This window comes from Wyeomyia smithii, chromosome 1 (genome assembly GCF_029784165.1).
Source record: "Wyeomyia smithii strain HCP4-BCI-WySm-NY-G18 chromosome 1, ASM2978416v1, whole genome shotgun sequence".
Lineage (NCBI taxonomy): Eukaryota > Metazoa > Arthropoda > Insecta > Diptera > Culicidae > Wyeomyia > Wyeomyia smithii.
Genome location: NC_073694.1, coordinates 143,606,619 through 143,632,960, shown reverse-complemented (window position 1 = coordinate 143,632,960; position 26,342 = coordinate 143,606,619). Strand labels below are relative to the sequence as shown.

Sequence of the window (26,342 nt, the reverse complement as noted above, 5' to 3'; positions counted from 1 at the left end):
GTCTTTGACCAAATTTTTATCTGTCAAAAAATGACAAATATTTGATGCTTGGTCAAAGAGTGTGATACAGGCTTTATATCTGTCAGTCAGTGCTAGTGTCATCAAATTGAATGTTTTATTCCAATAATCAATCAATTTGCAGGAAATTGTTGAAAATTCTTGATTTGGCCTTTTGTTATTCGGCCGTTTGTTATTTCAGCCATTTGAAATTCGGCCGTTCGGCCATTTGTAGGTAAACCAATTTCTCGGCGAATAAACTTGAGTGTCTACAGAGTCTGAAATATTATAAACCCTACACATTTTTCGATAAAAACATTATTTCGAGTATTCCAAAATTTAAATAAGCAGCACGATGGTTCCTGTTTCATTTTTATTATATTTTCGCGCTGTTTCCTACACATTTTAAATTTATGCGGATCTCGGAATGTTGAATTTTTTTTTCCTAACTATATTCTTCAGATATCCAAGTAAGTTTCATCTTGATTAAAACGTTGCAGATATATTCCGACAGTGTTAGATGTAAATTAACTATAGAAGGATTTCGCGATATCTCCACCAGATATTGGCAGCCCCCTTTCAGAATTTAGTGGAACTTTTGAAGCATTGTTGCCTAAAACTCTTGTAAATAAAATGAAAAAAAAAATAATAGAACTAAAACTTTTTCGTGTTCTAATAATTATTCAATCAATAATTAGCTTAAAGCCCATAATTTTCTATTTATTTATACAGTCTCTCTACAATTATGGGTCAGTCAACGTATTGCCTAAATGCTTAAAAATGAATATAAAATCGGATAAGTTATCAACTACGAATGTTTTACTATCTATTTCTGTGTTCTGATGTAAATTTTCGAACGACAATTAGTTTCACTGCAGCTGATTTGTGTAAATCGGTTAAGAAAAAAAAGTACTTGCAAAGTAAAAGACACAATTATGGGTCACTTTGGGCCTTTAAGATCATTTAGTTTATAAAACCATCAAAATCCATCACAAAAGTTATTTTATTGTTGTAAAAGCTTGATAATAAGTTATTTTATTAGGTCGTGATGTATTTTCATGCAGAAGTAACAAAAATAGCCAAAATATGGACTGACCCACAATTGTGCATCGCAAAACGTAACATTGCTACAATTATGGGTCACTTCATTTATTGCACCGAGCAGAATTATTATTTTTAGTAACATTTTCAACAAAAAATCATTTCAATCGTATGAATAGGGTTACAATTGAGTTATAAAAAATACCACTGCCAATAAAAATTGTTCAGTTTCGTGAGAATAGACTTAGTTGCGTAAAAGTGACCAATAATTGTAGCTGACCCATAATTGTGGAGGCACTGAATAGGGTATCAAACTTCTTCGGCAGGTTTTGAATAAGACTCCTGCAGAAAATCTTCCGACGTGATCCGATATCCTAGCATTTTTTGAAGCATTCAAAACTTCTAATAACGCATTGTCAATAGAAATGAGCTTCAAAAAGTGACAATCATCTTTGACAGTCGCCTTAAGTGCTTTGAATACAAAGAATCAAGAAGCAGACATACTTTCTATACTGCTGCGCCTTTATCCTGGATTTCCTAAGTACGAGATCTGTCTCTATTTTTTGCCTACTAAGTTCTTTCTTTAAATAATGCAATTTTCATTGTACTGTGAACAGTTTTATTTTCACATTATGGATGTATGTAAAAAAACTTCTAGTTCAAAGGTTATGCTAAAAAATAATTATAATATTTGAATATTTATACTGTTTGTTACCGATTACAGAAAAGCCAATAAGACATCAAATTCAGATTATTTCTTACACTAGCATGTCAAAGTGAGCGAGAAAAATGGAATTCAAACGAAATGCTGAAATATATAATTCCAAGTATATCCATTACCCTTACTGTTACTGATGATGAACGTTGTATTTTGACCATACTTGGGACAAACTGTGGCATAGCAAAAAGCTTCGTCAGAGTATGAAATTTAATGCTACCAGATGGCGTCATGATGATATAAAAGAATCAATGTTTTACATAATTTTCTCAACCAGATAAATTTCACATTTTGACCACGTTTTGGAAACCGATTGAGAATAAGCTGATTAAAATTGAATACCTATTTTAAACGAAGCTGCCTGATCAACAGGTAAAACTCTGTATGAAATACATATTAATCATATCAGCAGTTCAATAAAAACTTTTTTAGCATGAGCAAAACAGATTTGTGTTACAGGCTCTACAATGATGGGATTCAAAACATAAACTAATGCAGCACATATAGCAATTTATATGACAATGGTATAACATAACATTTTAAGCAAAAAACTTCTCCTAATTTATAGTCATAGTGAAGAAACAGTTAGTGAAAGCTGTCTCCTCTGGTTTGATTCAAAATGGAATTTTACTTTTGCGTTCGTTTGTTTATTCAGTGGGTCCACAATTTTTTCAGTGGATTTTATAAAAGTGAAACAAACCTAGTCTTGCGTGCAATTACCACCACTTCACGCGTTCACAAAATGGTTAAATCTTTGCTTGAATATCTTCTATACTATTATCGAACGTTATCATAGTTTTCAAAGGGCTCCACATATTTCCTCACTAAATCCTCATTTCTCGTTTTCTTTGTTGGCGTTATAATCGATAAAAAAATTACCGTGCATGTGTTTTGACTTGTCTGATTGCTTTTTCTACCAGTTTATTAGCGACGAGCATATGTTATTTCGAATAAAATAAATCTTGAGCATAACGTATCTATATAAAAATAACGAACAACTGAAACTGAAACTGATCCATCCAGGTGTTTGTGGTTGATGTATTATACTAAAGCAATAAGCAACCGAATAGACTGAAAATCTCCGATATACAAGTAGAATTTTGACATATGAATCAACGATAAATAAAATAACAAGTTCGTTCACAAAAACCGGCTTCTGCACTAGCAACAGCAGTGTAATTTAAATTAAAAACCACTTTACTTTCCATTGTCAAGCTTCAAACGTTGCAAACCTTCTATCCGATTTTTTGATAATTTTGGTATTCAATAATTTCCTGAGTTTCCAATATTTTTCCCTAGCAGTCAATAACCAAACACGATCCCAAGAATAACTTATTTCTCTGCATCATGTAGGTTTTACAGTTTTGTTTACGCATCAGATTTTTTTTTTGAAAAGATTATGATGCATGGCAAACATATTGTGCCGATACTTGCTTCACTTTTTTGACACTAATCATAATGCTGAATGATGACTATAATTTACAACAGCGTATTCAGGACATAACTTAAAACACTGCAATCTGTCATCAAGAAATGTTATCTGTTGCCACATTATTCAATCGAAATTCTGGTAAACAGCAGTCCTCTTTTGTGCAACCACGCGCTAAAAGAAGCAAAGTGAGTACATTTTGGCAAGCTCGCTGCTTAATTATTCGAATCGAACTTACCCAATTCCTGCGCCCAGCAAAAGCGATAATACGTTGGTCAGTACAAGGGAGTAGAGAACTTCGCGAGAGAAAAGGGAATTTTTACCCACGCGGGCCAAGCGCATCGAATAGCCTCCCTGCTGAACCTTGCGGATCCTTTGTTTGGGATGATCAAATTTCCAGTCTCTTCGGAAATAAAATGAGAATACGAATCACTATTTATTTTAAGAATCACGCCGGATTAGATGCTTACGATGGTGGCAGCTGATCCGATCGACTGCTCCATTCCCACATCCAGTCGTTATCTTTCTGGGCGGTAGTTTTACCTTCCTGTTGAAACAAAACGAAAAAAATATTTTAGTACAAACTTAAACAGACCTTCATTGGTTTAATACTGCAAAAAACAAAAAGTTGCATGCATCCCACAGCTGGTATATCTTCATTTGGCATTAACAATGTTTTGGATGACAGACGCCTTTAAGCGCATAAACAAAGTATAAATTAAAGTGAGGCGGCAATGAAACAAAGAAAACTCTCACGTTCGTCGAATTAATTGTGTATACCTATTTTTTTCGAACTGGAACATCTAGAACTTTGCGGAATGCTATTAGATGAAGTTACGAAGCCCTGCAATGAGAGCATTGGCAGACTAAGGATGAGAGCTCCCGGGAAGTGGATGAGAGCTAAGGGAGAATACTTCATACTCTCTAGTAATGTTCAACACGCACGATAGCTTTGAAGAATGTTTCTGACACGCAGACACGCGGCAGCCAAACAGGCAGACGATTTTGTTATAGACAGTGGGTTTACGAGACAGCAAAATCTTTAGTGTCACCCAGTCTTCAAAAACGCAATCATCATTCTAATCACAAACCAGAAATTGGAAAACCTTGCGGCTGCCAAGGTCACATCGCCGGAAGCTGACGCTGATATACTCACTCGGTTGAGATAGTTGATGTAGACACCTTTCAGCTCCTCCTCGGTGGTGGCAAGCTCCGTGTTTGGGCTGTTGGGAGGTGACTTTGGGCTGCCGCGGGGCGAATCTCGTCGCGAACTGGTTAGCGAGGCCACTCGGCTAGACTCTTTCGATTCCCTCTGGGCTTCCCGTAACAGTCTCAAGTATTCTTCCACTGAGGTAAATGGTAGTGGCGTTGTCCGGTCGGGGCTCTTGGGGCATGTGTTCGTGTTCGATGATAGTTCAATCCATGATTCTAGAATGTAACGAGTTTAAGAATGGTTATTTTACAATCGGATTATGGATAAGAATTCTACATAAAAAGTTATAAACTACTGTCGAGAAACCTCACTACCGGTTAGTTATAATCTGTACACGCATTTTGCAAAGTCAAGGACGCAATATTGATAGTTTAACTGCAAAACCGGATGATCAACCAGTTGTTTGCCGCGTCGGCGAGATTACCATTTGCAAAAGCGACAAACTTCTCCGCAAATATGCACGTAGGTTGGCTTAACGATAAAACAACGTCAGAAACTTAATTTGCATACTGGCCACGTCTGGCGACGAAATATTCGGTGTTAAACTTCCTAGCGGCAACTCGTTAAGGGGAAAACGGGGTAAGGCTGCCATCCTGACTATTAAAAATGTGATTCGAGCAGAGGGTGGAAAGAAGAATATCATACAACACAATATCATTAAGTTCGTTATTCAACATTAACCTGTTTTATTTAATTATAATAATTATTGTTGATGTTCAGGATGTGACTAATAAATTGAAGACTAAGTAGTGATTAAACGTTTTCATGTCTTTGCATTTTCGTGATTTAGTGTATGTTGAACATTATTCTGTCTCTATATCAACGCCGGCTTACTTATTGCCCAAGTTGTCAATCCGTGTTTGAATATCTACATCGCACAGTGGTTTAAAATAGCAATGTCGCGAACTTAATTCTATAGTGCCTAAGTGCTTTACTTTAGGACTCTAGTGTCTTCGAAACAATTGTTTGTATTGAAATTGCTCACATTATGGTGTTATGCAACATTTGCCATAGCCTTCTATGTAAAAAATAAAATTTCTAACTTTTTTGTTTCTGCATGAAACTAGAAGTTGTCTTCGGCAAAGTTGTAGATAATTTCATTACAAACAACTTTGCTAACAAGACTTTTGTTCTATATACTGTAGATTTTGAAATAACTTAAGTTTCGCATGAATATGTCTGAAAATATGTTTTTTGCTCCTAACTTTTTGGTTTGATTTTTTTTATAAACACACTGTTCTAGAGAATTTTAGGCCTCATCATGCTTTGAAAATTCCATGAAAACACTATGCTAAAATTTCTTTTTGGTTTAAAAGATAAAAGCAATATTAATAATAATTTACCCTATTTTCAACGGTGGATTAGAAAAAAAGGGGGACGCCCGGAAGTACACACTCACCGCCATTTTGAAGCTTCAGGTTAGTACTATAAAATGGCGGAAGAGTTACTCGTCCGACTCGTCACAATTTTGAGAAAGAGCGTTAAACATTTTCGTAGGATTATGTAATATATCTGGGTGATTGTGTGTGATATCGCAAAAAGCCATGCAGTGTGTGTATCGTCAGCAAGCGGTTGTGAAAACTAATAAGCAGGAGATAGAGACTAATACCAATTTGCTTTTTGCTTTTAAACTCACGTATGATATCAGAGAATATGATTATACCTTTCAATGAAAATTGCAGTAGGTTATCGGACTACTTCGGTAGTGAAGTTTTCGGCAGGTTTTCTACAGCATTCTGAATAATGCAAAACATATAACGATATTCTTACTTATAGATATCTATACACACACATACGTCCATAGAGACACACACTTACATACGCAATCATATATACATACACACGATGTCCAAAACCGTATTACTATGAAGATATCTCGTTCCGCTGAAGGAAAAGTACGCAAAACTACGAAAATGTTTAACGCTCTTTCTCAAAATTGTGACGAGTCGGACGAGTAACTCTTCCGCCATTTTATAGTACTAACCTGAAGCTTCAAAATGGCGGTGAGTGTGTACTTCCGGGCGTCCCCCTTTTTTTCTAATCCACAGTTGAAAATAGGGTAAATTATTATTAATATTGCTTTTAGCTTTTAAACCAAAAGGAATTTTAGCATAGTGTTTTCATGGAATTTTTAAAGCATGATGAGGCCTAAAATTCTCTAGAACAGTGTGTTTATAAAAAAAATTAAACCAAAAAGTTAGGAGCAAAAAACGTATTTTACGGACATAGTCATACGAAACTTAAGTTATTTCAAAATCTACAGTATATAGAACAAAAACCGTGTAAGCAGAGTTGTTTGTAATGAAATTATCTACAACTTTGCCGAAGACAACTTTTAGTTTCATGCAGAAACAAAAAAGTTAGAAATTTTATTTGTTTTATAGTAGGCTATGGCTATTGTTGCATAGCACCATCATGTGGGCAACTTCAATACAAACAATTGCTTCGAAGACACTATAGTCCTAAAGTAAAGCACTTAGGCACTATAGAATTAAGTTCGCGACATTGCTATTTTAAACCACTGTGCATCGCTTTGACGAACCTAAACGAAGAGCACGTCCTAATCAATTACATAATACTGAACACATGAGACATAACATACAGTCACGAGCTTGAAGAGACTGTTACGTTATCAATGCATTCAATGTTACTCGAATCCCCCGCAAGTACATGGGCCTGGGAAAACCCATTTCGATTTAAAAATCAAATTAGAAACGTTCAACATTAACTAATGACAATAGCTCGTACTACTATTTTTCCTTGATTATAACTCGATTCGCAGGTTGAAATAACACTGCTATTCATTATTATACGAATGTATTTAGCAGAAGTGCTTGAAAACTTTTAGCTAATAAAGTTTTTTTAGACGGAATCCAGAACTTACACGGTTTCTTGCGCGGATTCCGGAATCTACGCGTTTTTCTTCACGGATTTCGGAACTTACGCGATTTTTTACGCGCTACATATCCCCCGCGTAAAAAGAGACTTTATAATAATTTCATTCTTCCTCCCATATTTTATTCACATTCGACGTCCCAGCGTAGAAATCTTTCTACAATGATTGCGATGAGAAAAACAAGTAAATGTACAAAAATTTTGTATATGTGAATCTTGTCAGACCCATGTTATACGAACTGACCGAACATGTGCCATACGGAAGATCATAATCTTTTCTCAAAGCAAACATGAATGAATTTAAAAAAAATACGGCCGCATGCTCACTGAAGGAGGCGTAATTCAATGAACCCTGATAACGAAAGTTTACAACAAAAGTTACAAAGTCGAAAACTGCTTTGCATGCTAGCGCCCATCACGTAATTGCTCTATCATATTATAACCCAGCTGGTGATCAGATGATAATCCAACGGTACGTAATGTGAATTGCTTACTATTGCAGTAAATCCCGAGTGTAATGGAATATCACTCGAATCAGTTCACTAGAATGGTTTAATTTTATGTGTTTGTTGAGTTAATTCAATTCAAAGGTTTTTTTGAGAAAGGAATCAAACTTATGATTTTTCTGACTATGAGCAGCTGAAAACTAAGAAAGATATTTGTACACTAATGAACTAAGGCGCGTTACGGAATGCTTAAAGCATCCACAGAATATTAAAAATATATATACTTCCGCATCTAACGGTCGGTGAAATCACTACACAAATTCTGTTCGTGCAAAACTTACGAGCTAATTAAAAAACAACCGTACTACGCGAGATACACATTTGTTTCGACTGCTATCGATCTAGTTGTTGGGGAAGCCCTGCGCTATAATCGCGATGAGCGGCTCGTTTGGGAATGAATGAAGAAAAATAGACTGCCCTCCTAAGCATATAAATAGATTGCTAGTCACAATAAAATTGACTGCCGTCTGCACTCGTCGTGGCATTGCTCTTGACCATCAGGTCATTGCGCGTTTGAATTCAATTGCATCAAGTGTACAACAAATAACGTAAATGCATTGGGTATCGTAAGACAACGAATATCGATACTAATCGGAAAGAATCGTATACAATATACTAAGGTTTCTTTCCTAAGCCACGAGCAAGTAATGAGCACGCTATCCTATTACGAAATCGATAAAATCTGGAAGCACAACTGAATACATTCGAGAAATTTGAACCGTCGAAACTAAGGTACAACACTCTTATTTCTTTATATGTGATCTTCTATCATAGACTGAAAGAGTTAGAGTAGAAGAGTAGAATGAGTTAGGAGTTAAGTACAGAATATTCGTTAAAATTCTTTATCACTCAGTATTCAGTTTTTAAATTTGCTTTTAAACTGTTTGAGATATTGTTGAAAGCCTTTGAAAATGTGATAGTGTGTCAATTCATTTTTCACTTTTTCATTTTTCTTGACGCTCAAGCCAGAAGACTTTTCAGTAAGAAAAACTTTCTGCAATCGAAGCATATGACTTTCAATAATCAGGTTTATTTTTTCAACAAACACGCCCGGACTTTTGCTCAGTTTTTAGAAGTAGGCACGAAAGACTATAGATATTTTTTCTTTACGTAACGTTGATCAATTGAGATTCAACTGGTGAGTTGACAACCTGGAAGGTGCGTCAAACTTAACTCCGGTCCTCACAAGTTCCTATCCCACACCTCCACGAGTCATACGATCACAATAGACTGCCAGCTGAAACATGGTCACAACTGATTGCTGTATTCTGGGCAATATTGTCATCCGACAATAGCTAAGTGAGAAGGTGTGATAATTGGCGCGTTAACCATATCTCGGCGATAAAATGGAAATGCTTCGCCAACTCGAGCGTCTTTTCACCAAGATAGTGCGGCTCAAAACAGTGTCCATTTCCATGTTCGAGACGACTGATCAACGTCTCGGTGCCAGCGCGGGACTCTAAACAGTGTCGTCACTGGTCCACCGGTGGTTGGTGCAAGCCTTACAAGCCAGCCAGCAATCGGCTTAGACCTTAGCAACGAAAACGAACTAACGATTGGAAACTCGGATCATGGAGTCTCTAGATTTTTTGGGAAACACCCGCATTCTTTCATCAGCTCACCGAAGCCCCTCTGGAGAACTACTGGAGTCCTGTGAACAACATTATTGACGCAGCGGGATGCTGTTGGATTCGTCGAGAAGAATTGACGTAACGGCTGGTTCGACGAGCAGTGTCAAACGATTCTAGACGAAAAGAATACAGCGCGGGCATACAACACAGCAAACGACCCGTAATAACGTTAGTCGATAAAAACAGAAACAAAGACAGCAGACCCATCTTTTCAAGTCAATAAGCGCCACCTGGGAGAGCTAGAGTGTAAGGAAACGGGGCAGCTGTATCGTTCTCAAGAAACACGTAGATTCTACAAAAAAAAATAAACGTTTCCCGCGCAGGCTTTGTACCGCGAGCTGAAATCTGTCGGGATAAAGATGGAGGATACTTGACGGTTGAGCGTGAGGTTAAGGTAGTACTACAATGAACAGCTAAATGGCACAGAAGCAGAGGACCAAGATGGTAGGAGGAACGACTTCGTCAGCACAGCGAATAAGGGAGACATACCGCCCACGCGCCCCCACGATAAGTGAAGTTAAGGATGCTATCAATCAGGCCGGATAGGTTGGCTTCCTGTCTGCATCAGCTGATTGCCAGCTACCGGAGAAGTGAACGAAGGGAGTGATATTCCCAATATACAAGAAGGGCAACAAGTTGGAATGTGAGAGCTACCGAGCGATCACGATTCTCAACACAGCTTATAAAGTGTTCTCCCCCCCTTCCGCTGTCTCTCATCGCTAGCACAAAGGTCTATGGAAAGTTATCAAGCCGGTTTTGTGGATAGGCGATCGACTACGAACCAAATCTTACGCAGCACAGATCCTCCAAAAGTGTTGCGAATACCCAGTTCCCACGCACTTTTCATTTATCCATTTTAGAGCCGCTTACGACACTTAAAGTGAGCAGCATACGCTGCGTCCAGGTAAACCTCCATCATGCAAAGGGCGCTTCTAGTGTTCTTTGCCGGAGGTTCACCAAAGATCAGCTATCCGTAGCGCTGATCCCAGAACCATGGGTCCACGACACCAGGATCCTTGGCTTAGCCAATCCAAACGGTAAGCTTATCTATTGCAGCCAAACGTCAAACCCTAGGACTGCAGTTCTGTTGAACAGAAATATTAAATTTGTTCCCATTACAGAATTCATCCAACGGGACTTGGTTACCATTGTGGTGGAAGTCCAGACGACCAACGGCACACAAGAACTGGTCGTTGCCTCCGCTTACTTCCCAGGGGACGTGGACGACATACCGCCATACGAATTTGCAGCGCTTGGGTGGTACTGCCGAGGCATCAATAAGCCACTCATCGTTGGCTGCGATGCCAACGCGCACCACAAAGTCTGGAGAAGCTCAGATGTAAACACACGAGGTGAGTACCTGCTTGAATACCTAACGTCTAACAAAGTTAATGTATGCAATGTAAGTAATGAACCTACTTTTAGTAATCCTATTAGACAAGAGGTCTTAGATCTCACGCTATGTAGCGCCTCGATAACGGAGAAGGTCAAAAACTGGCATGTTATGATGAACCTAGTTTATCAGACCATAGACATATCAGATTTGACATCGAGGCTACTCCTCACAGAGAAGAACACTTTAGGAATCCTAAGAAAACCAATTGGAACTTTTTCAAGGAACATCCTGCCATATAAATATTCGCACTTCAGTTGAACTGGATATCGCAGCGAGTGACCTACAACATAGGATAATGGAAGCTTTCAATTCAAACTGTCCGTTAACAAAACGGACAGTCTGCTGTGATGTGCCCTGGTGGAACGAAACTCTTAGCAACTTTTATCGGGAAGCTAGACGCTTGTTCAACAGGGCCAACATCACGTCCAACTTATGGAGCATCCTTTACAAAATACAACGCCGAGCTACGCAAAGCCAAAAGCAGATCCAGAGTCCGATTCTGTGAGGATATTCAGACTCCGCATGTGATCATCGATCGAGCGTATCGCCAAAACCACTTGAATACCATAACGATGGCACAATGAGTAGGAATTCTATTACAATAGATAAAACTTACCGATGATTAAGCTGTCATTAAAAGTTATCGAAAAAACATTGTCTCTATCAGGATAAAAAACTACACTAAATCACACATTTACAACTGTAATAAAATATTGTATGGAGTCATTACAATACATACATTTGCTTGACGAAAAAAATCAAAAAAATTAATAGACTCTGTTCTCTGCGACGATATCAACATTCAAGCAACGTACATGCGTGTGTTTACTACAACTTTTTCTATTTATTTATGGCTCGAATCAATGCAGCTCTATATAAACAAAGCCGATACTAAATGCACAACAACATTGTGCGCTAAAATGTACACTGCCGTTCTACGCATATTTGTCCCATGTTTCAAATCATGCAAACGAGAAAAACGATGTTAAAGTTTTACAATACTTTTACGCATTGCGTCAATGTGACAAATGCAATTATGGGCTTGTAACCAGGTTTACCTTGTAAAAGACTGTTTTCAATAAATCTAGTTGAGGGTTTTTGCATTTAACAATCTTCTTCATAAAAATACCCACTGGGACAATAATGCCGAGAAATTTGCCTTCTAATATGTAAATTCTACGCATATCAGTCCCACCACGTGCATTCGATGTTTCCCAATACAAAGTTCGTTCAGGGGGGATACAAGGCTGTTTAACCTTTAACGAAAATGATCACGCTAATCTTGTTGTCTTTATACGCAAGTGATGATAGTCGAAATGAAAGTTTAGTTAATTGAAAAAGTATCAGATGACTTACCATTAAAAAGGAAAGCTGTTTTTTTAGATTGCCCATTCCTATCATATTTGAACGTTGTTGGGCTTTCACCATTTTGACTATACACAAAAGACAGTTTTTCCAACTGCCAATTAGTATGAATATCATGCGTTTATCTTTTTTTATGCTCGAAAAGGAAGAGCATTCAGATTACAAACCAGCAAACATTTCTTAGTTATCCCTAACAAAGATATGAACGTACCGCATTTAAATAATCAAGCAAAGTGATTTTCGGTACCGAATTTCTGAAACCCGTAATGTACCAAACGTTGTTAGGAGAAGTCTTCAGTGCTCTGTAGCACTTCCCAAGTTATAAATGTGGGAATTAGTGGTTATTGGGATGAATTAGAATAGAAAAAATCTACTGTGACAAATATGTGTAGAAAATCATCGATGGGACAAACAGACTTGATATGGTTTTTCAAGATTTTCGGAACAAACAATGTTATTTTAAAAAGTTTTTGAAAAATATACGTGAAAATAGACTCATTGGTGTTAAAAAACGAAAATCGACCAAAAGTAACATGGGACAACTATGCGTATAACGGCAGTACAGGAGAAGCGCGCGCTGAAATACATATACCGAAGAAGCGTTCCTTCCGAAGGTTAGGGTAGTTAGGGGGTGAAATGGACAGGTGCTTTATCTTGGAAAGTATTACATTTCTGGGTTCCATATACTACTTCATCCTTTCCTTGAACTACTAAACCCTAACTAATATAAAAATTTCATGGTTTGCTGTGACAGGTGCACCGCAGTGCCAATGTAAACTAAGGAAACATTAAAAGTTGGTTTTGCTGTAAGTTTACGCTCGTGTATTTAAGGTTTTTTGAGAACTTCTTTGATGTTTTCAGTCTAATGAGCTTTGCAGCCGTGTTTGTCTAGTAAAAGAGTACATTTTAATGAAAGATTGCGATAAGTTTGATCGAAAATAGTGGAAGGAATTGCGTTTTTAAAAAGGCGTCCTGTTTGGGGTAAAATGGACAGTTTTTTTGGGGTGATATGGTCAGGCGAGTTTGAAGTAAATTCTTTTGTCGGACTGATGCCGCGGGCATATAAAAACGAACGGATAGACGGCGGTGTACAAACAATGAACTGTAAAAAGTGTTTCAGACAATCTAGGATGATTTATCTGTACAAAAAGTGTTTTCAATGCCCCGCAGAGTGGCGGGTTTCTGAACGAAAGTTGAAAAAACCTAATTTTTTTTCTAAAATGCTTGAAAATGACGTATAATGCCAATTCATGGGTGCTGAACTTATTTCTGATGTCCGAAAATGCTGTTCCCCTAAAATGCCGTTAAACCTTTCTTATTATCAGATTTATTTTTTTGTTCAGATCATGTTCAACATTGGTATACTTGTTCTTTATCGAAAAACTTTATACCCGTATTTTTTGTTTGGTCCTTAGTGTGATCCATTTTGAATTAAATTTGCCAGAAAACCGCAATCATTTTTCAAAAAATTGTAACTTTTGAGCCACTCACGCGCACACACGCACACAAACACACACGCACACAGACACTCACACACACATACACACACACACACGCACACACACAAACGCGCGTGTGCGACACACGATCGCATACTCAGTTTCTAGTATGAATAATTTGAGAAGGGAAATTTTTTTGACCTACTGTGGAACCACTGTGCAATGCCTAAGAATTGCAGTTATCATTCCGTATGCCTGATACCACCTTCTACTGTGTATTAAGCAACATTTGATACTTTAAAACTCACATTTTTTACCCTGTCCACATCACCCCAAACACTGTCCATATTACCCCAATAGCTGTCCATTTTCACCCTAAACGATTTTTTTATGTCCGAAAATCATAACTTTTAGTTTCGTTATTTTTTTTTTGTTCTTTTGACCTCAATATCAAGGTTTTTTCGTGCAGAAACATAGAAAACAGATCAATATTACTATAGTACATTACGTTTATGGGATAGAAAAAACAGGTTACGAAATAACAGGAGTTTTCCTTAGGGGATCCAAATTACCCCAAACTACCCTACTAGAGCAAACGAGTCGAAACGGGTGCATTTCGAACTTACGCTTGGGTTTTACGTGGACCAAGGCAATCGATACAACAACGCAACGCAAGAAAATACATGCTGAATCATCGTTTAACCTAATCCCGCTAAACGTTCGAGCATCGTTTACCCGCTGTTTACAAATAAAAAGCGAAATTCCGCGACTACAGAGTGAACCAAATCGGTGTCACACCACATTAAAAGAATTTATCGCCGGACATTTGTATCTAAAGCCACATCCGTCATGCCGCAGATGCGTTCTGATACAATTAAACTTCCCACAACTCAAGCAAATACTCAAACATTCAAGCGGCTAATTTGTGTTTGTAATAAGACTCATTAAAAAAACGTTTTGTCAGAGATTTTTAAATACACCTCTTCTGCGGCATACCGTTGAATGTTTTGCACTAGGCGGACAAGAAAACCTTCTTGACATTGACATGATTGAAAGTATTATCTTCAGAAAAAAACGCCAGATGGGGCTTGAAATTCATAATTCCAAAATCACGTTATGAAACTCTCGACTGTAGTCTCGATTATTAACCAATCAAACATAACACAATCACGTTCCCGGTGGATGATACTAGCATTGTCAGTCAGCTCCGGAAGTAGACAGTTTGCAAAACCAAACGGCTGCGAACAAAAAAATCTCGCTCTTGTTGAAGGTGGTTTGTTTTCCTTTCCTTGTTTCGTAGCAATATTCCACTACGAGGCGGCGTGTCAGCTAACTTAAGCTACTGCTTTTATTCGAGCGAATATTTCGTCGAGATTTTTCAAGGTAACACATTTCACGCGATTCTAACTTCTCGTAAAAAAATGTGCTTTATTTCCTTCCCAAATTATCGGAATTGCGTTGTGATACCGACCAGCAGCAAGTTATTTTTGAGAATATCACCATTTCAATGACAACAGCTGTGAGGAGATGTTGTTTCATATAATTAATACCTCGCCTATCTCAATATAAATGAACTGAGGGCATTCACAGGGATTCTTTGTTGACTCTTGCACCAGTGAACAATGAGTGTTGCAGAGGACTCGCGACTCAAATCGTTTTAAATATTTGCACTGGTCTTTATTTTATTTTCATGATGCGGTAAGCTCTGTTGAATACCCGTTTGTCTGGGTAGCTTTTTTATATTCACACATCCATTGTCTAAGTTGTTGTCTATGACTGTACCCAGTGACTCGACTGGTGTCATCTTTCAACCAAACAAAACACAATAATATTTTCTTCCTGCTACAGATAAGCGCAAACTGGCGGCAACACCTCGAATCTAGTGCATTTCTTGCGAGCCATGGTCATCCTACTAGCGTATTTTTTATGTATCTTAATTGTTTTCACAGTATATCAGAAAAAACAACAATGCTTCGCTCCAATGGGCGGAACGTGGTTGCGTTTCTAAGACTGACGTCAACTGGAACGAATCGTACACATTTTCCTCCGGTTCGTAGGTTATCACTAGAGCAAACCCACACCAATGGCAGCAGCCTTCGTAAATCGGCAAAAAATAGATTCGATAGATTTATTTAATCGCAAATTGTCATGAGAAAGACATCGGCATCGAGAGGTAGAAGTTCGACTTCGTTATTACTTGTTTTTTACGTTGTTATTCTTAGTTCAGACTGACTGCACGTAGGTATCAATGGTTGCTGACTCCGTTATTGATCCGAATCAGTAAAATTCACAGTGATTCAACTGGATAGGGCTGAGTGACCGACCATTCTTATTGCACAAGTTTAAGTAACCCAATAACGGCACCGTCCACTTGCAAAAAGCTAAAAAGATAGAAGGAATGTTTGTGTGACCTTTGTTGTTTGGAGACCGTGTTAATGTCTGCATCTTCACAAAGATCACATAAGGCAAATTTTCGTTAATAGAGAAGAGTAGATTAGAGAATTCACTATGAGTGATTTAGCTATTTCTGATGTATTCTTTGTTCAGCTAAATGATTAGAGAAGCACGATTAGCTTATTAATTTTTGGTACCCGTTTAAACTAACAAACAGTAAGAATGCTGTTGGGGCCGCGCACAAGTGTAAAGAAAAAAAATGATAAACTTCCTGATACTAGCACATACTTAATCACTACTAGAGACAAGAATAGGTTCGTAGCGTTCGTAACTACTTGAAATGCGGGGAGCTGCGTAGCCGCAAAGTTATACAATCCGCTCTGTCGAACGGATGGTCGTGGGTTCGAATCTTAGTATAATCAGGCCATTCGATGTCAAACAGAACTTTTAGCATGGGTTTATTCTCAAACTTCCCCACCACTTACCCATCTTTTACGCTGAATTCTATAATACCTTTGTGTGAGCTAACACCTAGCGTCCGTATGTAACCGGTTTAGTAATGAAACTGATGGGGTGAAATGTTCGAACGGTACCTTTTATACCAAGGCTTCGTCAGTTAGTTAGAAAGAAGGAGGGACTAAGCAGAAAATGGGATGACAAGGTACGTAAATAAGCATCGGAAACAGAAAGTGACAACAACAATAACAACAAAGTCAGATCGATTGTATCCGTTAGTGTCGTGTTAGTGTCGAGATTAGTGATTGGCTGCGCGGTATGATTTAGACAATCGATATTAATTACCAATTTTTCAATAGTGTAACTCAAACAATAGTTTGTTTTTGTTACATAAATTTAACCGTAAAAGAATTTCTGACCGATTGATGCCAAAACCTCGAAATCCTGATTATGAATGACTGAAAAATAAGCGCTCAAAACCTGACCACTTTTCCCTGGTTTTCCCTGGTTGAATGACTAGATTTTCAAATTCAGGCGCCTAACTACGATATAGACGTTAGTCAACGTCAATAAGTCCCTCTTATCAATAAATCTGACCAGAAGGACGCACGCCGAACCTTCTCCAGGGAATTATAATTGTTGATGTTTGGCAGGAGGAACGAGGCTCGGTATAGTAGTACAGTAAGCGTGCTAAAAGAAAGGGTAACTTAACATTACACACAAGCACTGACGAAAAAAAAAAATTAAAAGCATGTCACTTCTCAATAGCGGTATTTCTAATAATAAAAGTGCGGGATACAGCAGACACCCTGGCATATCTTACAATAGTTCAACGATTCTGGTCGCAGTGAGGAAGTCCATACAGGAAAAAAAAACAAACCAGCTGCTTGGACTATCGGAAATTTATAAAATCCATGGTGACTAGGTCATGGGAGATTTCCTAGCTGATTTTGTTTAGCATAATTTTCCAGCGTTGACAGCTTGAACAGTTAACACGATGTACACGCAAAAGTTGGATAGTTTTCTGGTGAAATGCTGAGTTAATGTGATTCGGATCGATCATTAAGAGCATCCCACATCAAATTGCATCACGAGAAAAACCGCTGTAGAAAATCACCCATAGGATATTTTGTCTTAAAAAATTGGGTAGAAATTGTTTTGAGTGTATTGTAAAATTGGAAAAATGCCGTTACCCGAAAAGCAATGTCGTGATTCGATTTTGCACAAGCACGGAATCGTGCAGTCAACGGTGAGTCGTGTGATTCAACGTAGGGAACCTATACATTAGAAAAATCTCTAATGTATAGGTTCCCTAATTGAACGTTACTACGAAACTCTGAGCATCGAACGGAAGGAGAAATGCGGTCAGAATGGATGTTCCATTAGTGATCAGGATCATGGTTGATATTTGTTAACACTCTTGAGTGAAAGTGAAAAAAAGCAACCATAAACGTTATTTCTTCACAATCCTTTCAGAGTTCTCTCTTCCCGCGTTTTGCATGAAAGTGAACTGTCAAAACACTCCGTTATATTTCATGCGATGGAAACATATATGATTTCCATGCGATGGGAACAAGACAGCAAAATCAATTTATTTCTTTTCACTATGCCGATGAAATATTTCACTTTCATGCAATGTTCATCTACTCTTTCTTTGTTCTTTCGTTAACGAAGGTTGTCAAGTCATCGGTCAGTGTCAGTGAAAAAGTGTTTCGGAGAAGTTGATTTTGGCTGAGTGGAACGAAACAGTGATCGACCAGAGTCTATGTGTATATAGAGTCGCGCGAAGAGAAAATCTATCGTTTCGGCAACACAGCTATTGTGCCGTTTGTTGCCAAGAACTATACAGTTCTGTTTTTCACTATGCATAAGCGAATATCATTCTTTGAAATTCTTCCAAGGTACACAGTTTTGAAAGATTGCACCGGTGATGTTTTGTTGAATTTAAGTGAACCAGTGTACAGGTTTATTGTTGGATTAAAATGTGTAAGTAAAACTTCAGAAAAACACATATTCTTGATTACGCTCAATTACAACACTTTTCATCCACTCCTTACATTATCACCTTGTTTATTTACATTGCTCGATTGGTACCCTCGTTTGACACTGATTTGGTTCCTTTGGTTTCATCTTTGCGGGACTCTTATTTCAAACATAGACTCTGTGATCGACGACAACAATGGACAAAAATATTACACCAAAAACAATTGGCGTTTCATATTAAAAATGTCGTGCCACCAGCTACCAGAAACAACCACCGCTTCTCCCGATTTTGGCGAAATCTCAATCTGCAATTTTCGAAAGTGAGGGGAATAAAATGGCACAGCCGCAACCAGAACCCTAACCGGCTTGCAATCACACAGTTTTCCTTCATGCGAAGCAAAAAAAATCCGGCACTTAAAAACAAAAACACAGCAAACGAAGCGTTGTTGTAAATGCTGCGTCCATTTGTGGTGTCAAATTTAGCCAATCACGTTTGGAGCAAAAAACTTAGAACAATTCGAGGTTACATGTGGACCACTGTTCTCTTGAATTCACTCATGCTTAGATCAATATTGACGTTTCGTCTTGATAACGCTTGCTGTTCGTTTTTCTTTTTTGCTTCGACGAAGGAACAGTGAAGATTATTTAGTTGGATTAGTCGTCAAATTTTATCACGTAACCGTGAACGATGCGCGCGAAATATTTCATCGGAGAATAAGAGCACGTTACTAGGACAAAAATTTCGTGTATCTGAAAGAGTGCTGCGAACATTGGAAGTGAAAATTGAAAATGATTGACTGTAATTTTTGAAGAATTTTGCTGTGGAAAATGACTTTAATCAGCACTGGCTGGCAAAGCCTTCAATTTCTTATCATGGATGATGAGACTTACGTCAAAGCAAACTTCCGGCAGCTTCCGGGGCTACTATTCTTCACTGCCCAACCCAAGTTTGATGTTCCGGAAAAAGTAAGGAAACGAAAATTTTCAAAGTTTGCCAAGAAACACCTGATTTGGCAAGCGATCAGCTCATGTTGCAAAAGGAGTGTGCTGCTCGTGCTTACCGGGACTGTAAACGGGGAGATATACCTCAAGGAGTGTCTACAGAGGTGTCTGCTTCCTCTGTTAAAGCAGCACGAGGGACCTGCGATCCTCTGACCGGATCTAGCTTCGTGCCACTGTTCAAATTATGTCCTGGAGTGGCACCAGATCACTTTCGTACCCAAGGACATGAATATTCCCAACGCCGCGTAACTAAAGCCTATCTAAAAATACTGGGCTATTGTGAAGCGGACTTTACGAAAGCAAGTATAAATCTGAGGATGAAATGAAGAAAAAAGTGGGAGAGTGGTATCCACGACACGACCGCAAAACCTTCGTTCGTAGCTGCACTACCAAGACAATCATTTAATTCAGCGAATTGGGTAAAATTTTCATTTCTTAGCAAAAAGCAAATCGTTGAGTTGACTGAAATTAGAGACCAGAACCGTTCAAGCGGAAATTCTAAGATTGGAAATTATTTGACATTGAACCGATAAAACTCATGCTAGGTTAGCTTCAGCCCAGCATATAACTACAAGTATTTTAAGAAATTACGTTTATTTCAATGACTCAAAAAAGCAAGAGCTCAATTACACGCTTCTTGCGTAGTTGTTATCAAGGTTTTGGCGAGAGACAGGAAAATATATATCAACTTTTTTAATTATGATTTAGCGCATTTATAAATGTTTTATTATTTTTCACGATAGAGACGTTTGTTTTTTTTCTCTGTGTGCGAAAAACGAAAACAAAACCGCGCACCGAGAAACAAAAACGGAAATTAAATGTATGCTCATTGAGAAAACTTTACCAATAATTTATGGTATTCTTTTTACCAATAATTTATGGCATTCTTTTTATCAATAATTTACAGTACTTAAAAAAGCCTTTTTTGATCTAAATAAAATGGTACCTTTTATATCAAGGTTCCATCAGTTATTTGGAAAGAGGGCGGAGCCAAGAAGAATAGGGAATAGCAAAGAAAGTAGAAAAGCATCAGAAGCAGAAAGCGACCTCGAGTAAAACAACTCAACAACAAATCATTTGCAAAGTCAGATCGGTTGTATCCGTTGGTGTCGGCTGTGCTTGGGAAGAGAGGTAGTGATTGGTTGCTCGTTATGATTTGGAGAATCGATGTTATTTACCAATTTTTGAATAGTGTATCTCAAACAATAGATTGGTTTTGACAAATAAATTTTACCGAAAAAGAATTTCTGATCGGTTGATGTCAAAACCTGGATATTCTGAAAAGATATGACTGATTTTTTGTAAGATTTGGACCACTGCGACCATTATTTTTAACTTTTGTGGGACATAAATATATATAAACGATATAAACGTTAGTCCAACGTCAAAAGTGGGGGGGGGGTTAATTTTATATGAGACACCCTTCACTAGCTATCAAACATCCCACTTTGAGAAAATACGTTCAGTATTTTCGAGAAAGGAAATTCGATGTGGCACCAGCAATCGGCGGAAATCCTAACGATGACTAGTGGTCGAAATGATGACAGCCTACGAACACTTTCAAAAGGAACAAAGAAAGAGTAACGAACTCCGATAAGCAGGTAACTCAAGTAAGGAATATGGCGAAACCAGAGCTAGTATTGCCTAGCTCGTACTAAAGGCATACAACTAGAGCGGATAGAGCAGTGAAAATAAATAGGCAGAATGATTTTTAATATTAGGTTCCGAAAAACGAAAAATGTGTGGTAATTTTCTTGTGCACTCGAAATTGACGATATTTATAATTTATACGTTCATCAGCACACCTCCGAATCCAGACGTGTTTTGCAATATACATTAACCCATTACCCGCGAGCATCACCTAACATTTAAACTTTGATAACAGTGTAACAACTATACTTGAAATTTTTAACGATGAAAATATTCTAAGCAGTTAGAGAACAGATTGATCTTTAACATGCAATATTATAGTTTGTGCTTAATATGCATGCGGTTGCTGAATAATAAGAGTTTGAATGCCATTTTTCGATGTAAAAACTCATTTCTCTCCGCAGGGATAGGGTTAACTAATAAATGCATTGTTATCATCAGTTTATTTCATTCCCAATAGTTCTGTGCTATTGATGCTTATTTGAAATATAAATTCTAATATTAACTCAATGGAAAAATGAGTATGATATCAGAACATGCTACAAGGAAGGAAATAACTAATAATTAAGAAAAAGTATAATGCAACATATTGTAGCGATTCTAATTATACATTTCTATAGAAACGAAATCTCCATGCCCGCAAAGGGTAAATCTGCAATATTTATATTGCGAGGTTTCGATCCCGTCGAACTGCGTACATCGTAGAATCAATCACGTCATTAGGCATACGTAAAACGAGTCACTATTAACGTGAATGCACTATCACATCTCATCTTTCGATCGCTCAATGAATTGCAAGAAGTACTAGCCTTATCAGCTCACCCATCGGTTAGCTAAACTGACAGACAGGTTTTGTCCCGTATCGTCATATTTACTCTCGTTTGTTGTACAAGTCAAATCTAGCCGTCACACTCAAATACAAACACATTTTGCTTTATTTGGTTCCACCGAATATAGCAAAACTACCCTTTCTCTCTGTTGCCTCAAACTTACCGGCCACTTCCCGTTTCACAACGACGCATATTTGCGCTTCCAAAAATAGAAAACGATGTCAACGACATGCAGTGTACAGTCCATTCTGCTAATCAACAAATCCGTGCTCCAGTCGCTTGATGAGCTGGCATTTGCTTTGAACTGCTACGTTTTTAGATAATACGAAACGATATTATGAACGATAGAACTCTTCTTCGAATCCCAAGTCAAATTGTTTCGAACCAATTGAAATTTGAGAATTGTAGCGATAGCGTACAATAAACAAACATAACTATGGGCTACAACTATCAACTATTGCAGCTTTTCAAACGGTCAGAAACAAAGAAGCCAAATTTTTGCAACAATAGTAACTAGCATAGATACAACAAAGGAAAACATTGATCAAGGTCTAAAGCGAAAAATGCATATTATTTCCGACGCTGCCTGCTAGAAGCCAAATTTAGCAGTTATGAAGCTGCTTCCAACCAATGGCCAGGGAAGGCGTTGTGATTTCTATCACATTCGAGTTCAGCAGGTCGGTGAATGTTTACTGTTTGTTGATATCGACACACATGTGGTAGTTTGTACAGTCTGCTTAATACTACCGGGGGCATCTGTGTGTTTATCAAGTTGCTACACAATTCACTGACTGACTCGATGTTTTCTATGAAGACGACTTCGAATTTTCTGGAAAATCGCTTGATAAAAAAATGTAGGCAGTAAACAGAGTATTGGTTTTACATTTAACAGCCCTTTACAATTGATTAAAACTGTTAGTGATGTACCTACTTTTTTCTTACGAAAAGCCACGTCAACTTTGACATGGACCTCAACCAAGGTTCTTTGAAAATTGGCAAACTTCTACAAAACAGAGAATCGACACGTAGCCAACAATTCGCCATAATGAAAAACCAGTTTGGAAACTGGTTTCGCGATACTGCCGGTCAGAGATGCCGCATACGAAAATAAACAAAGCCCGCCATGTTTTCACAGCTTCAGCGTAATTGCGTCGCAATATGCGATTTGGTGGGCTCTGGCTGTGTATTCAGCCCAGAAGGAAAGAAGGGGACAGGAAAGTGATCGGTGAATGTAACTTGATAATGACCATTCGAAGGTGAAATGTGATTCACTTGAAGTAAGTATAGTAAAATTAAAACGATGATTCACTAGAAAAAAAAATATCTAAAAAATGTAAACGTAAACAGTACTTTCTATCGTAAGTTCTCAACCGCACTTCACTTACCTCCTAGTAAATCCTCACTCTTTCTAGGCGTCGTTGTCATTTTACCCGTTTCACTCGTTAGGTTGATGGACTTAAACATTCTCCTGTTCTTTGTCTGGAATGTATGGATGATTTCCGGTTGGTTGTACAAGAAAAATTCTCTGCGCGCTGGTGCACCGAGCCAAGGGAAAAATCAATTCTCCCCCGATACTGCTCTTCGCTATATTTGTAAACAAAGATGCCGATGGTGTACGTGGAATCTTTGCAGCCGTCTCTCCAGGTTACGACAGAAGGAGAAACTGTGTATAAACAAAACACCAACACAGCTGCCAACGCAACTCAACGCGCAATTCGTAAAAAACGCACACCTTTGTAGAACTGTTTACGTCGATCCAGTTTCCTTTTCATGTACTTGGGCACTCTATTTCACTGCAATTTTTTTCGCAAGGCAGGTAAACGGAACCTTTTGTATGCATAAAATGTATACAGAACGTTTTATTGAACCCTGCCGTAGTTCTGTTCACTCACTTCGTTAACAAGGTGTAATAAAATGGCGATTCTTCTTTCACCATGAATCACAGAACTAATAATTCTATTGGAATATAACAGCTCTGGGAGATTCGTAGAATACTGCTTAAAACGCTGGAACTCTTGATACGACCTGCGTCCTCACAGTCCGAACGACAATGCGCTAATGCAAATTTATTCGCAGTTGTGTTTTTAGTTACCAGCTGTCGACACCTCGCTGCGCATTACTGTTGTCTGTACGTAAAAACCAAAATACAACCAACCCAACAAACCAATCCGCTCCAGTTAAATCTGTGTTCTACTGATACGACTTGAGGATTACACAAAATATAATAAAACTCAGAAAAACATTCCAGCTTCACGTCATTCACTCTCACTGGCCGTCGTTTGCAACAATTTTATTGTAATTTTCAATACGGATCACACAAGCAAAACACGCTCACTAGAAAACCCTGTTTTCTCTGTTTACAACAAAACCTAGCGACTCGCGAAAGCACGACTTCACTATTTGCCATTCAACTGTGTTTTGTTGTTCGTTTGGTTCTTTGTTTTGAGTGCACCGTTCTTTGCGTACGTGACGACCGGTAGTATGAAAATTCCCCGCTACATCGCTGACATCGGTTAAGGGGCAACTAGTCGCTATCAGAGAATTCAATCTTTTTTACGCTATTAGTGGCCTCTTTGAAAAACAAAACTCAACGACAACATGTGAAAAGCTCCAATGCGGTTTAAAGCAAAGCTTATCATGTTTGCGTGACCGTTTCATAATCGTTGTATCAGGTTCAAAAAAAAAAGTTGTGGTGATACAAAAATTTTCGCTACGCTACAACCAGGACAAAATTTCATGACTAATCTTTTCAAAATGCGACATCCGAAACAATGTTCAATGCTAAGAGAAGACGCTGTAGTGGTACTGGTAGTAAAATCGAAATTTCTACGAGCATTTTGCTTAATGACCGGAAAAACTGCTATTAGTTACCCTGTTTTTATACTATTCTAACTTTCTAGTAGTTACTTTTACTTTATACAATCTATTTTTATCAGAAAACTTGATTTTCCTATACAACTTTATTGAGTCTATGGAGTTGTATAGGAAAATCAAGTTTTTTGATAAAAATAGATTTCTTATAGTAACAGTAAGTACTAGAAAGTTAGAGTAATATAAAAACCTAAATTAATCCACCTGGCGGTCAAACTCAGCCTTTCTCATTCAAACTTATTATTTGTACAAATAGATTTACGAATCCAATAGAGATGTATTCACTCTTTGGGTTCCAATATATTGATGTTGTAATTGAAGTAAAAAATATGAAATTTGACGTAATGTTAGTGCTTAAAAAATTGCGAAATAAAAGAAACGACTTTTAATTTCGAACAATTTAATCACGAGCTATACCGGAAACAGAGCCGGATTTATGGGGGGGCCCAGGGGGCCCGGGCCCCGGGCCCCCACATTTTTGGGGCCCCCACAAATTGAGAAAAAGGTTTTTTCTCTTTAAAAAATGAGATTTAATCAAAAGTTCGAATTACAGTAAGAAAATTTGATCAGACCATTTCAATCTGACACTTTCTTTCAGTGTTATTTTTTCGCTAGCGCCAATATCACAACTACATCCATGGAGCTCCCCTTGGATCAGGGTTGCCACATTTATTTCTGTATTTTTGCTCGAAAATGTCTGTATTATCTGTTTCATGGGCTAAAAAATCTATATAAAAAATCTGTATCCAGCAAACTAAAAATGTTGCATGAAAATCTTCTTCCTTAAAGAATATATTGAAACAAATCACCATTTTTTGCTTTGGCCTAATTTTTTATTGGATCCAAACTTATAATTAGGCGAGTTAATCAAATGTAGTAACTGAACACGATATTGCTTATTTATCTTTACGTGATGTTCATGCATGTTTTTGTTAATTTAATTCTAGTAGCTCCTGCTTGGTTAGCAACGTAGCTTTTAGCTTTTAAAATTGAGCTCATAAGCTTAGGGGCCATGAGATTTCTGGCTTTAGACTTGCTGCAATTATATATTGAAAATATGCGTTCTACAAAAGCCGAAGAATGTGGTATAATTGAAAAAATTCGCACAAATGATCTCAGTAACGGAAACATAAATTTACCATTCGCATTGTGGCGTCCAACTACTCAGACCAAGTTAAGTCATCTGTTTCATCGAATCTTCCGGTCAAAAAGTTTGTTCTTAGCGAGTAAAACTCGTTATTCATGTCTTGTCGATCAGTTACTGTTACGAATTTTGGAAATCAAATCATTTTAATTTTCCAATTTCACGAATGTTTAGAATTGAATAAAGCTACCGTTTTTACAACAGAATCGATAAAATCGAACAGCTTTGCAATTTGTTTCACAAATTTTAAATAGAAATCCCGTCAAATATTTCGAAACGTTATTTTCCGCCTTCGTCCAAGCCTCATCCCTCTTCTTCTGCAACGATACTAACATAAACAGCATCAGGTTTTTTCACAAAAGTTTGAAGGTCGTTGAGTTGA

At 37.8% G+C, this 26,342-nt stretch overlaps 1 protein-coding gene across 2 annotated transcripts; it reads right to left on the bottom strand.

The window, feature by feature from the left end:
* Positions 1 to 93: 93 nt before the first annotated feature.
* Positions 94 to 24,370, bottom strand: LOC129728342 (BCL2/adenovirus E1B 19 kDa protein-interacting protein 3). Of its 2 annotated transcripts, none has more exons than XM_055686781.1 (5): positions 23,331 to 24,370; positions 4,342 to 4,613; positions 3,656 to 3,732; positions 3,424 to 3,588; positions 94 to 3,359 (listed from the first exon to the last, which is right to left on the bottom strand). In XM_055686781.1, exons 1-5 carry the CDS (start codon positions 23,407 to 23,409, stop codon positions 3,308 to 3,310), a joined length of 645 nt encoding a protein of 214 aa, XP_055542756.1. In that variant the 5' UTR covers positions 23,410 to 24,370; the 3' UTR covers positions 94 to 3,307. The 2 variants fall into 2 exon arrangements, with proteins under 2 accessions (XP_055542756.1, XP_055542761.1); XM_055686786.1 differs by lacking the exon at positions 23,331 to 24,370 and adding an exon at positions 16,510 to 16,530.
* Between the last annotated feature and the right edge of the window lie 1,972 nt (positions 24,371 to 26,342).